Raw genomic sequence first — 16,323 nt, 5'->3', positions numbered from 1 at the left:
AAGAGCACCACAGCAATCAGAGCCAGTGAGAAACCAGAGCAGCACACTCCAGAAACAGCACTGAGCTTTGCCTCATGTGATACCTCTTGGTAATACTGCTCATGCCAAGCTCTCTTCTCCCAGTGCTAAAAGACAATTTTTCCTCAATTTAAGAAAAAAAGGAATATAAGTTCCTGCTGGCAGATAAGGGTTTTTTTCCTTTCCCTGACCACTTCAGTTTTGTGGGGGTTTTTGTTGTTTTTTTTTTTGTTTTTTTTTTTAAGAGAGACTGAATGAAGAGCAGCTGTACTTCTGTTTCCCAGCTCCCCCAACCACTGCAGCATGCGCTTTGTGCTGCACGGAAAACAAAAGGTCTCACCCCTGTCCAAGCCTCGCTCACTCCACCTAACCTGCACCCATGCCCTGCCTGTCCATCCCCTTTTTCCTTTCAGCCAGTAGGCTTTCAGAATAGGCATGGGCCCTTCACAGGCTACATTCAACCTGGCAGATCACTGTAAGTAAATAAAAAGAATGACTTGTTTCCGTTTTCATGCTGAAGCCATTCAAAAGCAGTAGCAAGGCTGATGGAAAGGAAGGGGCCAGTAGGCCCTTAACTCAGGTCTGAACATACTGTTCTACCACCAAATAGCATCTTACTAAAACCATTATGACTCAGTAAAGATTTTACTAGTCTCTGGCTAGCTGTTTTCCCTATCACCCATAAGCTGCTTAAAGGCACCTACATAATAATTATAAAATGTGGTAGCCCCAAAAATATAACACCATCCTCCAGGTCCCCTGCCCTGATCACTACTAAACCCACATAACACCTTCTAAAAGGGATAGAGATGCCTATGGTCTGACTACCACCAATGACAGGAACCAAATGAAATAACGTGGGATGCAAAACATTACAAAGATAATACAGCTAACGAAATTAAGAACAGAGTGTATTTCTAATTATTGTAGAAGTATTCTTCATTAGCTAACATATCTATATATATCCTACACCAAAATGGAGGAGTAAAAGGAACAAAAGGACTGTATTTTCAAATTGCATGTGGGGGTCTTACAGTAAACCAGATGGAATATTTTATTTACAGTCCACAGTAGCTCAGATCAGAAAAGCCCTCTGCAGGACATTTAGTCCATTCTTCTGTTCAAAGCTAACCTGTTAAAATTTAAAAACAGAGCATGTTTCACTTTACCAAGAGGTACTTTGAATCTTTCAGATTAAGAACAGGTAGATTTTTAAACTACAATGATGAACCAGTTTGACTACAAGTTACTGTAGGCATTACAATAACATACAAGCAAAATGTTATTGCCCACATGAGGCACAAGAAAAGGATAACCCCTCCAGCTATTAAGGCTTTAGAGGTTTCAGTTTAAGAACCGAAAGAAGCTGCAGGTGGCAGCTCCAATTTCTCAAACCTTTTGAAAAAACAGTTTACTATGACCTTCCAATGCAGGCCCTTAAAGTCCAAGAATGCTACTTACATTTATCACTGAATGTCAAATATTCACAATAAATGCTCTTTAATAAATTCACTCTTTGCATTTCGTCCATGGTTTTGTGGTTGTTCCTGCATCCTGCCTATGCTGGCTCACTTACTGAACAAGTGATTACAAAAAATATGAGCAGCATGCTTAGGAGGAGGAAGAGGGGATGTTTGGAGTTACGAAGTTTGTCTCTGCAAGTAACTGTTAACCAAGTAACAGTTGCTTCCCAAGTAACGCTTTCCTGGAGATGACTGTATACCTGTCAGCCAATGGAAGTAGTGAATGAATTCCAAAGCAAATAAGCTTCACTTGTACATGATGCGCGGCTTGACTCCACAGCTCGTTAAAGTTGTAAAGTAGGTATGCTTTTTATTCAGCGCTGAGATGCACGGGGATAATTCCTCAAAGTCATGCGTACCTCAGTGTTGTTTCCCTCTACATTTATAAGGTTGCACCATATGCCTATACATATTCATGTCCTATCCCCGCTTCCTATTACAGTGAGCTAGAAGGTCCTTTGCGCCTTTGCGCCTGTGCAGTGCCCCCTCTAGTCATGGGCAGGGGTCTCAAGATGAAGTAAATGAGTCTTCCTCCTGTGGGTAGGGGTCTTCAAGATGAAGTAAATGAGTCTTCCTCTTCTTGAACTTTTCACCTTTCAGTCTTCACACATATAGCCTTAGGGTTTGGTCCCAGCCATAAACCATCTGCTTCTCCCCCTTAACAGATTCAGGGGTCTGCTTTTCCCTATCAATAGGTGCTTATCAGTAGAATCAGGTATCTGCTTTTCCTTGTCAATAGAACCAAGTGTCTGCTTTTCCTTATCAATAGTTAGTGCCTTTGTTCTGCTTAGTAGGCATGACAGGTACAGACAATACCTTTGCTTAAGCAATCGAATTCCTCTAACCCCCCTGTACAACCCCTCTGTACAACCCCTCTGTACAACCCCCCTGTACAACCCCCCTGTACACTGGTCAACCCTCTGCATCATACACACAGCTTTTGCTTTACCTGTTAAACTATCTTTATCTCAAAAAGCGAGTTTTCTCACTTTTACCCTTACGATTCTCCCCTCCCACGGTGGGGGAGTGAGTGAGCAGCAGTGTGGGGCTCAGCTGCTTAGCAACAGCCCACAACACAGGGACAGGCATGTTACTCCCTGTAGCTTTACTACAACTGCTGACATGATGTCCATAGCTCATTAATGCAACAATACACCTGAAATCATCATAAGACTTGGAAGCTATTGCCCCATACTCATGCAGGTAATGTCAGTCTCCTCCCCTTCTATTGCCAAGTTCATCCATGTTCCCATAAGAAAAAACAGCTGGTAATCAATCACCTTTATTCTCATGCACCCCACCACTTGTCTCTAGCGTTTAAATGTGCTACATGCCATGCATTCCCAAAGCAACCTGCCCACCTAGGTCCCTCACCACATCATCTGTCAGTCTGTGGACAGATTTATTTAATGCAAATCTCCTTCTAGCCTCCTGGATCTCCCACACAGGCATGTGGCCCAGTGTTCTCTGACACAGGAAATCAGATTAAAAGAAAAGCCAATATTGCACTGTGGTGAGGAATGTACTTTCACACAGAGCTCTATGTTCTACCCTGTAACAAGCACACAGGCATGCAGCAAACATACCATACTCATGCCACCAGCTCACTGTGGAGAGGGCGGTGTGTTTCTGGTCTCTCCTGTCAAGGAAACTGCAAAGTACCAGTCAGAGATCACAGGTGCACAGAGGCCTCAACAATTATAAATTACTATTTGGGTTCCTCCCTTCCCTGCTGCCTTTTCTAAAAGCAAAATGTCTCTCTGAAATATAGAATTTAAGTAGATAAATTTGAATTTAAACTAATAAGAAACAAAAATTATGTATTTAAAAAAAAAATCAAAAAGATATTACAGCTTTCAACTTAATTATTCACTTACAACAAATTGAAAAATGCTACTTCATCTTCAGAATCCCCATTTCTTATTTTCTTTTGTCTCCTGAAAAGGTCTAAATATTGATGCAGAGAAAGATGAGGGAAAATAACTGTCCCCACCATACACAGAACTACAACCAAAGTGCCAATGCAGCCACGTACCATTTCCTCTGGCAAAGCAGACCAGAGCTCCCCAACAACTAGAACCTCATTAATACACACAAAAAAAACCCCATCCTTTTGGCATCCTAGCCACACAGACACCATTATAGCCCAACTCTCCTGGACACCCTCCCCAGAAGATCAACAAAGGCACTCTGGAATTAGACTAACAAGGATGAATATAATCCTGGAAAGGAGGGATCTAAACCCCTTCGAGTCTGTGTGCAGTTACGCACACACAGTGGTGGTAGCTACATCCTAGCAACAGCTATGCTTTAATTATGTATTCAACTATACAGCAGCTGTACAGGGAACTCAACTACTAGAAAGTATGGTGTAAAAGTCACATAATTTCAATGAAACCAAAGCGCTACCCACAACTGCCTAAGGGAAACTCTTTCTGCACTCTGCTCAGGGTATCAGCACTAGGACAGAGAAGCACATTGTGCATACTATTGACAAAGCACCCACAGAAAATCACATATACCTGCACCTTTGCAAGCCAGACACCCTGCTGGACTCAAGCAGAGGAAGCCAGAGGACCAGTTAAATAAAGTTTACAACCTTCATGGCACATGTAGGTGTGGCACTCAGGCACATGGATTAGTGGTGGGCTTGGCAATGTTAAGTTTACAGTTGGACTCAAAGATTTTTTCCAACCTAAATGATTCTAGGATTCCATGCAATGTGTTAGTGCTGTTCTAGAGTATGCCAACAATTTATCACAAACCAACTGATGCCCCCAGTTAAGTAAAGAGTCCAGACAAAGGAACAGCTGAAAGTGCGAGATATTCACAAGCCTGTCACACTGCCCATGGAAATCATGTAGCAATGACTGTACCTGCTTAGTTCACAATTATCTTCATTATTTTGCAGATACTAACTCTGTGACATTAACTACACAGACATCTTGCATTTTTTCCCCACTTAAAAAAAAAAAAAAGTAGTTTTAAATATTTTTTGCAACAGGTATTTCACAGAATCATAGAATAGTTAGGTTTGGAAAGGATCTTAAGATTATCAAGTTCCAACCCCCCTGCCATGGGCAGGGACACCTCGCACTAAACCACGTCACCCAAGGCTCTGTCCAACCTGGCCTTGAACACTGCCAGGGATAGAGCATTCACAACCTCCCTAGGCAACCTATTCCAGTGCCTCACCACCCTAACAGGAAAGAACTTCCTCCTTATATCCAATCTAAACTTCCCTTGTTTAAGTTTTAACCCATGACCCTTGTCCTATCCCTTGTCCTATCACTACAGTCCCTAATGAAGAGTCCCTCCCCAGCATCCCTATAGCTCCCCTTCAGATACTGGAAGGCTGCTATGAGGTCTCCATGCAGCCTTCTCTTCTCCAGGCTGAACAGCCCCAACTTTTTAAAACTTCATGCTAGCTGGATAACTCCTTGGCTAAAGTTCAGGGTTCAGTAACATGGCAAGTGTTAAAACAAACTTCAGAGAAAGAAGGAAAAACTTAGTGACCACAGAATCACCACAGAATGGTTTGTGTTGGAAAGGGCCTTAAAGCTCGTCCAGTTCCAATCCCCTGCCACGAGCAGGGACACCTTCCACCAGACCAGGTTGCTCTGAGCCCCGTCCAACCTGGCCTTGAACACTGCCAGGGATGGGGCAGCCACAGCTTCTACGGGCAACTTGTGCCAGGGCCTCACCACCCTCACAGGGAAAAACTTCTTCCTAGTATCTCACCTAAACCTACCCTCTGTCATCATAAAGCCATTATCCCTACTCTACCTACATCTACCGGAAGCGTCCTTCAAGATGCTTAAACATCAATTTAGGAAAAAAAATAAAAAAAATAAATATAAAAAGTCACATTCACTTTGAGACTTGTCTGCCACACCATTGAGACCACTCCAAACTTCAAAAGATACAGCCTCTTTGGAACAATGCCTTGTTTAGTGGTTTTGTTACTTCTGCCCCAACAAACTCCAACACTCGCACAGCTCAAAATACATACAGGAAACTTGTATTTTTAGTGTAACAGATTAAGACATTTATCCACATTTATTCTAAAACATCTCGCCAAGGGTGGGGGGTGGGGGAACATGACGAATGCAGCTTTGCTCAGTCCCTGCAGCAGCCATCAAATACTAGCAGGCACTAGGTAGAACTAGATACTTACATTACAAAAAGGGAATAAAGTATTATCCCTTCAGAACTCAAGCTACTTAATTCTTTTGTAATCCTTCCTTTGCCCAGAAAAAGTGGAATAATTTTATTTCTGTATGAAATCAGGAAACCCTACACTCTGCGGCCCACAACACTAAGTTATTTTACTTAGGTCAGTGAAATTGCAGCTCAGTGAAATTGCAGCAACCTTCCCTCACTCAACTCTCCCCTTCTCCCCACTCTCAACTTCCTTCAGCACTGACTGCTAGAAAATCAGTTTTCAGAGTCATGTGCCAGATAAAGGCTTTTTCAGATAACATGTGGATAAAGCAGTGGTGTTAAGTGTTTTGCTGGATTACTGACAAGGAAATGTACCTAAAAGCAATTCCAGACAGCACTGAAGCAGCTCAGTTACTATTAGTAGAGAGGCATCAAACAAATGACTCAGTATGCATCTAACAAGTTGAAAGTTCATAGACTAGTACATCTTCAGATGAATACTTCTACAACAAAACAGTGTTTATGGATAGTCAATTTTTAATCACAAACACAATATACGGTCCTTCTACTACATGACCAGAAAAACAAAACAAAACAAAACAAAAAAAAAACCCCAGAATATAATGGTTTCTGAAGCCTCAAAAGATACTGAAGAACATTTTACACCACTGAAATAAACAGGCAAACTGAAAAAGCCGATTTATTCTTCTAGGGAAAAAAAAAGTTTCATCAAAACTCATTAAAAGACATTATGAGAATGCACTGTCAGGTGGAAATACGGCAAATACTCCCCTTACCTAATCTCTATGTGATCTTCCCCAGAGCTGTAAGAAAACACTGCACTGCAGGACATAGCTCAGTGAAGCCCTCTGTAAACTGAAGTATGACTTATGCTGTGATGTAAAGCACCATGCATCCCACTCTTTACACAACCAGGATATACATACATTATATTGTATGTACAAAATAACCAAACACCTCAAAACATTTCTTATTCGCTTACACCCATAAGAATTACCACATTTCAACAGACTTGCCCACCCCAGTCTTTAAAATCCTGTGCAGTAGTGCAAGACTGACCTGTTTTTCTTAGTGATAATTCAATTCATCCCATTTTGCCAAGCAATTCCAAAATGAACTTGACTTAGTATTTATTAACCAAATATTTCAAACTTAAAACAGCTGGATTAAAAGGTAAGGTGCTTTTTTTCTACAAACCTCAACTTTTTAACCTATAAACTACCAAGCACATTACTTTTTAACAAAAAAAAAAAAAAAAGCCAGAAATATCTGAAATTAGTAAAAGATCACATAAGTTACTTATTTCTGTTTGATTTTAACTACTTGAAGCTTTTTTAAATAACCCACTCAATCATAACTAGGAGCACAGACAACTCTTTCTAGGTCTCACAGTATAAATAAAGCATTAATGAATACCAATGAATATTGGCACAAGGAACACAGGACTGCTTAAAAGTTACATTCCATCAGTTAGTGTTGCAAGCCAGTGAGAATGACTACAAATTAGAATTAAAGACAAACAGTAAAACAAAACAGTTTGATACCAAGTCCAGGAGAAAAAAAATGGTTTGAAAACACAAAAGGAAAAGGTGCTTTGCAAAACTATGGCATTGGACCCAAAAAGGTAAATTTCCTGAAGTGTGTATTTTGACCCTAAATCTAAAAGGGGAGACCCAGAAGATGATGAATCATTAAAAGGGAGTTTAACCTTAGCAGGAATGGCCATATGCCTTCAAGAAAGCATTCAGGTTAATATTACACTTCAGTAGTCTTCTCAGAGCTAACTCCAGTCTAATTAACTGTGTGTGCTGACAAATACAGAAGTGGAGACTCTCCTTCGGCACCAGTAATATTCTTCTATTTTTTCAGTTGACCCCTTACTAACTTGAGTATTGCAACACAGCATAACTTAGTATCAATGTGAGATTCTGACTCAGTTCAATTAAAATCTGTCCAGAAGTTTACTTTGGGAACTTTTGTGTCTCTAGTCAACATAACTTCCCTAATGCTAAGCCCCAACTAATTTAAAACAAAATTACCATGACTTGAATAAACTGTCTTTCCAAACTACTAAGAGTTGAAAATACTGCCAAGCTGGTTTGCACCTAATATTTCCTCTTCCTTAGGCAAATTAAAAAGCATAGATTTCAACTTTGAAACAGAAGATTGGAAGATTTCACTTTAAGTGTTACTAATTCCCAAGTACCAATGTTGAAGCTGCTCTAATTAAAGAGGAATAAGCCAGAAAATTTCACAAGGATGCAGGTGTTTTGCCTGAACATGAAGCATTGTGGGAAATTTCTTTAGTAGCATTCAGAACAACACTAAAAGATACTCCTGTATTTTCATAGTTTCCTCCAGACTCAGATCTGGAAGAGGAGAAATGTGAGTCCAAAGGGACAGATCCCTGTGTCACGCAGTATTTTGCTTGTCTAGCTCAGGGAAGGAAAAAGGAAGGTACCATTGACACAAAACGTGGTGATTTCCACTGTCTTCAGAAAAATGGTTTATGAAATAGAGCTGAAAGCATCTTTTCCTCTTTGAAGAAAGTTAAAAACTGGAGAAGGGAAAATTTAAAAACAAAACAACAATAAAAAAAAAAAGCACCAGGTTTTAGTATGTCAAGAAAAGGTAATGCAAACATTCTTTATGGAAATGATCATGCAATCATTTCAAAAGATGTTTACAAAAAGTAGCAAAGCATGAAATATGTAGTCAAGGCAACAACTTCATGCAGAATGGGTTTGTCCAGTACATACCCAGATAGGATCTCTTGGGAGGTGCTTTGATTTCTTCATCCTTACTATCTGCAGCTACATAAAAAACAGTAGAGGGGGAAAAATTAAAAAAAACAAAAAAAAAAAAAAAGAAAAAGGAAGGAAAGACAAACAGACTTGTATGATTAAATACAACAGTGGGTCTTTTAGTTATAGTTTAGTCAGTTAGTACATTTTGCTTATAAAAAAATTATAGCCAAAACAAAACATGCCAGAAATCTTAGTTCCCATGCCTTCTATAAAATTCCCACCCCATGATGTTGAGATAGGGTCAAGAGGTAGAAAGTCCAAAAACAGCCTCAATGCACAACCCAACAGCAATGTACCTGTGGGAGAAAATGAAGGCTTAAAATAGTGAAACAGACAGCTTTTTCTTTACCTATGTTTCACAACCAGAGAAAACAAGCTGTTATCTCAGCAGCACTGTGTAGATATATACGTAAAATCAGCTAAGCCAATACAGTTGCCTTGCCTCCCATGCAAAATGCTGTTCTAAAAGTTTCAGAAAACCTGCACTTAAGCCAGTCATATGAAAGACAAAGAAGACACCAATCTGCATGCTAAATTCTTTCACTCTAGCCTTCTTCCACCAGCTGAAAACCACATGCTAAACAAGTGTGCTTTCCAGTATCAAAACCAGAGCTCTTCAAGGGATCAAAGTGCTATAATAAGACAGAAATTATAAAGCAGATTAAGACAACCAGCAGTTGGAAGAAAAACTGGATGAGTGACCAGAGGAAATCGTCTTCACGTAAAAACACAAGAGCCTGTGTTCTACACAGGGAGCCTGGGCTGTATATAATGAGACACCCAAAAGCCCATTTTTAATAAACGTTGTCCACTGGTTTTCAGTATAGTTTATACATTCAGGGAGCTAGAAATCTGTCACAATGTCTTGGGCCTGAACTGAAACTGATTCTTTGCTGGAGAGGTGCAGAAGGCTTATTTGGGGAAAGAAAAAGAGGGTCCTGCATAAAGTGTCTGTCTCTCCAAGAATATGAAATGACTGCTCTGGCCTGCCAATGTTTTCAAGAGTGACCAGATGTTTTTAACTGTCTTTATCTTTCAGCACTTTGCTTCAGCTTCCTCTTGATTCTTGAGTCAAGGCATAGGACATGCACATTTTGCTTTCAATATGCTCTCTAGCATGGTAGCACCATCATGCCCCAGAAATACTACAATGCTTTGAACAAAAACAACTAGAACAAAAGAAACCGCCACTGAACCTTTCTGTACTGAGCCAACAACATAGGGTATATACAGCTGCACAGACACCAATTTAAAAGTGGGCAATGAATAATGAGACCTATTGTGATAACAACAATGGCACCAGATTTGCATTAAAGCAGTCAAGATGCAATTAAAGTGGTGTTAAATAAACGAAAAAAGGTGAGGAAGTATTTTCTCATGCCTGCTGATTTAATCTGCAGACTTCTTCATATAGATTTCAAAGTATTCATATGCAGGAGAGAGAACTGTACTCTCATTGGAGGTTTTAAAATAAAATTGGAATACTTTGTTGTGTTCTTGCTAGGCTTAGTTTGGTTTTTGTCATGTCGTGTTGTGTCCTCCCCCCAGTTCAGAACTGTTAAAAACAAACTAGACAGTCCAAGTTTAAAGAACAACAAAACGGTTTCATACGTAAAGAGGACTTACTCTGCCTTCAGTCAGTACATAATAAAGTTTATGTATCCAGAACAAAGAGTCAGAGTAGTACAAGATGGGCTCTGCCACTTTCAACTTACTTTCACTTTGCCAGACTCAAAAAAAAGGAGGGGGAAAGGAGCAGAGAGAATCTCATAACTGAGAGTCACTGAGAGAAAAAAATAAAAGATTATGTGAGTTTTCCTAACAAGTTCTCTAACAAGAGCTTGTAACAAATAATCAAACATTACTGGGTAAGATTCTCAGGAGACTCTATTTTTCATGCTATGGTATAGTTATGCTATGAAAGAAAGTACAAACATTTTGACTGAATGGCTTCAAGTTTATGTTCTGAATTGCTATTGATACGCATTTTAATCCATTAACAACACAAAACAGGCTAGAGAACACAGAACAAGCTTGTCAGGATTAGGAAAGACTGCTCCTTAATGCTTCAAGAAGTTTTAAGTAGATTCCTTCTGAACTAGTTATTACTAAAGGGACCTTAGCTGTGAGAATAATAAAAACAGAAGAAAAAAAGGCAACTCCCACATAATTCAAAATACGCTTGTAGACATATACTAACGGAGTGGAGGGGAAACACCACATTTAATAGTAATGCAAGAAACCAGCAAGCCCCCTTCCACTGAAATATTCTATTCACTTTCTAAATATTTTGGATTATTTTGAAGAAACATTCAGAGGTAGGATAGAAATTAAAGAAGAAAAATGCTTAAAATGAAAACTAGCCATGTGAGAAATAAACTATATTACATACAGAAATAGTGCACCTTCCTCTCAGAATTCTGCAAGGTTAATCAAAAACACTGACCTCAAATCTAACTTAGCACTACCCCAACAAGCTATGAGGAAAGAAAGTTAAGTACACAGACTTATCAGCTTGCATAGATTACCATAAAAATCAGGAGATAAGATTAGGTATAGGATTAGAAATATGGATCTCACTCCTACTCATATTGTGCTTAAAATACAAACCTATCTTTCTGTCTGGCTTGAAAAGAGCTTTGTGTGCATTTACATACTTATTCTGAGCCATTGTGCTACAGCTGGCCTTACTAAAAAATCAGTCATACGAAGACGACTTTAGTTGTTCTCAAAGTTTGTGGGAGGAGGCAAGCATTTCAATAAAAACTAATAAAGGTCCCTAAGTAAGTAAAATCAGTCTCTCTAGCTAATTAAACATATAAACTGAGTTTCGGGAAAAAGAAAGGGGTCAAATGACTTAATGCAACCTTGAGAAGTTTCCATTACCTGGTAAGGGAAAGGCTGATTATCCTTTAAGGAGACTGTATGTCTTTCAGGGAGAGTTATTTAAATAGGTCTACATACTAAACTGAATAGCCTCCCTTTCTGTTCAAAGGTTACCAAATGAGCCTGCAAGACTGTGTGCGTAAATGTGCATAAGGATTATATCCCCTCAGAAAAGGCAAACAGAGAAACCTTTCTGTCCCTTCAGAAAATGCTAGCATAGAGAGCAAAGGAGGGAGAAGGCATACATGCCCCTCCCAAATGCCTTCTGGATTTTAAGTACTGCTAAATCTAGCTGGAAGTCATTCATCCTGTCAGACTAAGAACCATTGTGAACACCACTGCTTGTGTCTGGGAGCTGGAGTCCAGCTCCCATTCCACATGAATTCACTTACCTGTATAGTTTCACACTACACAATGAGCAGGAATTAAAGTCGCTTCCCTAGCTATTACATAAATTACCCTACTGCAGAGCCAGTAGCTACTGCCTTCTAATGATGGCTGTGGATATCTGGAACTGGATCAGACCCTCAATTATTAGGGAGTGAGGAAAGAGAACAGATGGAGAGAATAAATTATACATCCCTATTGGCAAAACAACTGACAAAAAGCTGACAGCCTTAATCCTCTTCTTGTTGTTAATAAACTGTAACATCAAATGTTAAGTCAATGTCAACAAAGAGAAACACAAAAACTACCCCTCTTGCATTTTTTATCTGGGAAAAAGAAAAAAAAGCAGAGACTTTCCACAAAGCTTGAACATCAAATAAGGAATTCTACTCTGGCTCCAACTGAAATTATCAATGCCTAAAAATTAACAAATAACCAAAATTAAAAAAATACATTAAAATTCCCTTAAATCCCCTGAACTATTCCCATGCTAAATCTCAAAGAAACAGTATACAAAAAGACATAGTTTGGCAACCATGATATGACAGCACCTCCTATTTTGGAAGCAAATAATTCCATAAGTAAAAATTAAATTATGTACAAAAGCAAGTATCTGCATGCAAAATAAAATTTCAGGTAATAGTGTATGATCATACCCAAGAACTGGATACAAAGTACAGGTGAAGAAAACAACTTTTTATTCTGGCCAAGATCTTAAAAAAAAAAACCAACCCAAAAAATCAAACCAAACAAACAAACAAAAAAAAAAAAACAAAAACACAAACAAGCAAAAAAGCATCCAGGCTACCACAATGGCATAACAGCCAGCTCTATACTCAGGACATAGTGTGAAGTATTAAGAACTCTGATTTCTAGACTGAACCAAGACCCATCTGAAATAAAATTACAGCTTTACATATTTATCCCTCAGAAAGCAGTTTCAAAAAAGAAGTTCAGGAAGTGCTACACCAAATTATCAAGAGAGGAGACTGGACTGCAATTCAGAGAGAACTTTTATCCAAAGTAACAGTGCACCATGCTTTCAAAAGCATTTATCCTGCAAAAAGACAGTTCCCATCACTAACCTGCAAAAGAGCGGCGTTTTATGTTTAGCTCATTGGACACGCGTACTTCAGTGCACAGTTTCAGCATCAGTAACATAGTAATGATCATTATAATGCTTTGCCACAACAGAGGGGATTCAAAATGCCTTCCAAACCTGAAAAAAATAAGAAGCAAAAGAAACTATATAAAACATCTCAAAGATGACAAGTGTTGTACTCAGTTACTTTCATTCTTTGACCCTAAGCACCTGAAAAAGGAAATCCTAACAGTAACAGGTATGAAAAGTTGAGGAAGAGAAAGTTACCAACCAAATCTAGATGCACATACAGTAAGTAGCTCAGGGTCATACTCCCCTTGACAGGATGATCTGAGAACTTTATTATAACATCTCCATGGACTGATCCCAGAAATTTTGAAACCAGAAGCTTAAGTCTTTATTTCCAAAGCTAGCAGCAAACCTATTATTTTGAAAGAAGAATCAGATTCATTGATTGGTCAAGACAGTACAGAGAGATCAGAGTTATGTCGCATTAATACCCGTTACATGTCCTCTCCATATACACTCTGTATATTTCACAAGGACTTCTATGCAAAACTTACCTTTCTTAATTTTTCATCTTAAGATGAAGGCGTAAAAACAATGGCACTTGCCCTATAAAGAAATAAATACTCACAGCTATTAGCTTGCTAGGTTTAATATAACATATTCCTACAGAGTGGAAAGACCAGGTCTGCAGAACTCATCAATCAATTAATAAACTTGTGTCTGATTTGGACCACAGCTGGGGGAAGCCTAAAATATGTGGGAACTGAACATACATAATTTGTTCTCTCCTGCCCTCCCCCAATGTAATTTCTGCTTGCTCACGGAGGATGCTTATAATGTAAGCAGGTAGGAATTAATGAGCCCTTCTTGCACATAAAACAGGAAGGTGAACTTGGTTTGTGCCAATCTTGATTGAAGAGCTTACCCTTATGTGATTGCACAAGGTTCTGTCACAAGAAAATAAGACTCTTCAGTGAAGACCAGTGATGCTCCGAGCTTCTCTTTCTGCATTACTTGAAAGCTCAGCAATCTGCACCAGACACATCCAGTATGTGCATTAAAGGTAAAGGATGGAAGTATTTAATGTGCAGTCCCCAAAGTATACTAGGATTTGCAGTAGGAAGTCTGCATGCATATCATGGTGAGCCGCTTCTCTGTGCTCAGTTCGGCCAGATTTTACACCTTGAAGACAGATGTTGAGGAAGCTATTTGCTGAAAACACATCACTATGCTCCCCAACTCCTTCAGCCTACATCTTGAGGCACAGGATTTCTAAACTTCTTCACAGCACTGTTATCAAGGCCATTCTCCGAGTACATCATGCTGCTTCGCAGGCATGGCAACCACTGCCATCCTCTTGACAGTGATGCGCAGATGCATCAACAGTTCCTGGTTTATAGCACCCCGGCAAAATATAATTTCTTAAGCTTGGGCTACTTTCACGGTACAGCTACACAGCAGCAAAAACCAATTAAGTTCACCATCGCATTCTCACACAATACTGCATTTTTGCTATAGCCATTTCACCAGAGAGATTTCTTGTTATGAGTCAACTACTAAGAAAACAGGAGAGAGACTGGAAAACCCCTGACTAGCTTCCTTGGAAATTCTCCTGTGAAGAATATCCAAGCAGCCCACAACAATGAAAACAGTCAAGTATTTCCTGCCGAATGGGATACAGCTAAGGAAAAGTATGATGACACCTTCAGCCTCCACACCACTGTCAAAGGCACAACCAGAACCTACAGGAAGAATAGCAGTTCCATGTACCGTAGTCCCTCCTTCTTTCTACCATCAATGGATTTGTGGTAGGCCACATGAGACCTACTAAAAAAAAACCGGAAGATGCTATGAAGAAGAGAATAAAGAACATGACTGATGCATGTAATCAGAGGCAGAGCATGCTCCAGATAAGGCTTTCATTCTACTAGGAAAATGCAGGGGAGAACAACGAAAATTTGGCCTAGACTAGCCTATACCCATGATCCCAAAGCTCATTCAGCCCGTGCTGCTGACTGTGGCCAGCTTTCCCTGAACTACTGGAATTCACTTCTCCTATATTTGTCTCTTATTCAGGGAATAAGGAAAACAAATGCGGGAAAGAGTTACCCAGAACAACAGAGCACTTAAAACTGTTTACATCAGGTTTAAAAAAAACATCTCCAATTACAAATAAATTTGCATGTAAAAAGATAGTCAGGTATATAAGATGTGCTGAGCTAACAGCACAGTAAGCTAGAAGCTATTAAGATGGTAAATCCAGCCACAGGTCACTGCAAGGTTAATTTCTCCCTGCTGATGAGATTATTTGCCATTCAGTAATGGGTGCCTCACAAAAGTATTGCTTGCAGTATTAAAAACCACCCACTACAAACACACCTAAGCATGGCCACCTGCTGTCTGATCATAACAATTTGCCACCACTAAAGCCTTACTGGAAATAAGACCGGAAGTATTGCTGCAGATCGTCTTAAAACACTGAAAAGTTAAAAAACAAAAAAAAAAACAAAAAAAAACCAGTAAAACAAAATTTACAACACATGAGAGGTAAATTGTTAATCTAAAAATTCTTATAGGGACTTCAAACAATGCACAACACCTAGATATTTTTACAACCCTCCAGTCAAAGACAAAAAAGGTTACACAACAAAACATACTCACATGAAATACACCTCCCCAGAACTGAGTCTTGCAGGCAACAAGACCCTCTAAGCTAGGTCACATCTACAGGAAATCAAACAGCTGCCATAGAAACCAACAGGCAGAGAGCAAACAGGAGATGACCTGTGCAACAAGACTGAGAATACCAGCATCAAGAACTACAGTCGCATTCTTGAAGCTTTAAAAGTAAAGCCAGTACACTCATTTTGCTCAGGATCACGGCAACAAACACCACTCCAAGCTGCTTACTCTACTTTGCATAGATATTAGGGCCTGTCAGAGCAACACTAATCCAGTTTAAGACTCCTCAAGCCATTTTGAGCGAGGAGCACTCTAAGATGCAAGCCCTGCAGGAAGAGCATGCTGTTCCACGTTCTGTTTAGCTTCTGCCTTGCAGATGTTTCTCCTGTCTGCCTAAGCAGGAGCCACAGCAGAGTGGGAACGTTAAAGTACATTATAAAAGATGGAAGAGCCTTAGGATATTAGAACAGGCTTGCAGAAAAGAACTCTGAAGTCCTGGAATGAGGGGCTCACCATCATTATTCCACATTTTCACCCACAACTACAATAAAGAAGTTCACTTAAAATGAACAGTGACATATGGAGTATTCAGCGAACTAGGACTTCATGTGTCTGACGACAAAGAGACAGAGGTTTTTTCACTGTTTATTTTTAATACTGTAAAAACAAAAGAACTCAAATGTGCAAATAAAGGGGATTTATACTTTATTAGTATTTCAGCAGC

General features: G+C 39.4%; 1 protein-coding gene across 4 annotated transcripts in view; it reads right to left on the bottom strand.

Annotated features, from left to right (window-relative positions):
- Positions 1–16,323, bottom strand: part of SLC66A2 (solute carrier family 66 member 2) — a 74,951-nt gene that overhangs the window by 38,078 nt on the left and 20,550 nt on the right. For 3 of the 4 annotated variants that reach the window (XM_061346354.1, XM_061346357.1, XM_061346355.1), the window contains 2 exons: positions 12,892–13,025; positions 8,486–8,539 (listed from right to left, as the gene is read on the bottom strand). In XM_061346354.1, coding sequence (XP_061202338.1) covers positions 8,486–8,539; positions 12,892–13,025 — 188 coding nt within the window. The remainder of the gene's footprint in view (positions 1–8,485; positions 8,540–12,891; positions 13,026–16,323) is intronic. The other variant, XM_061346356.1, reaches the window with a different exon arrangement.

This window comes from Neopsephotus bourkii, unplaced genomic scaffold, assembly GCF_033783945.1.
Source record: "Neopsephotus bourkii isolate Nb327-2 ecotype Australia unplaced genomic scaffold, CSIRO-AGI_Nbou_v1 NB_272, whole genome shotgun sequence".
Classification (NCBI taxonomy): domain Eukaryota; kingdom Metazoa; phylum Chordata; class Aves; order Psittaciformes; family Psittacidae; genus Neopsephotus; species Neopsephotus bourkii.
This window is presented reverse-complemented; position numbering and strand designations above follow the sequence as displayed.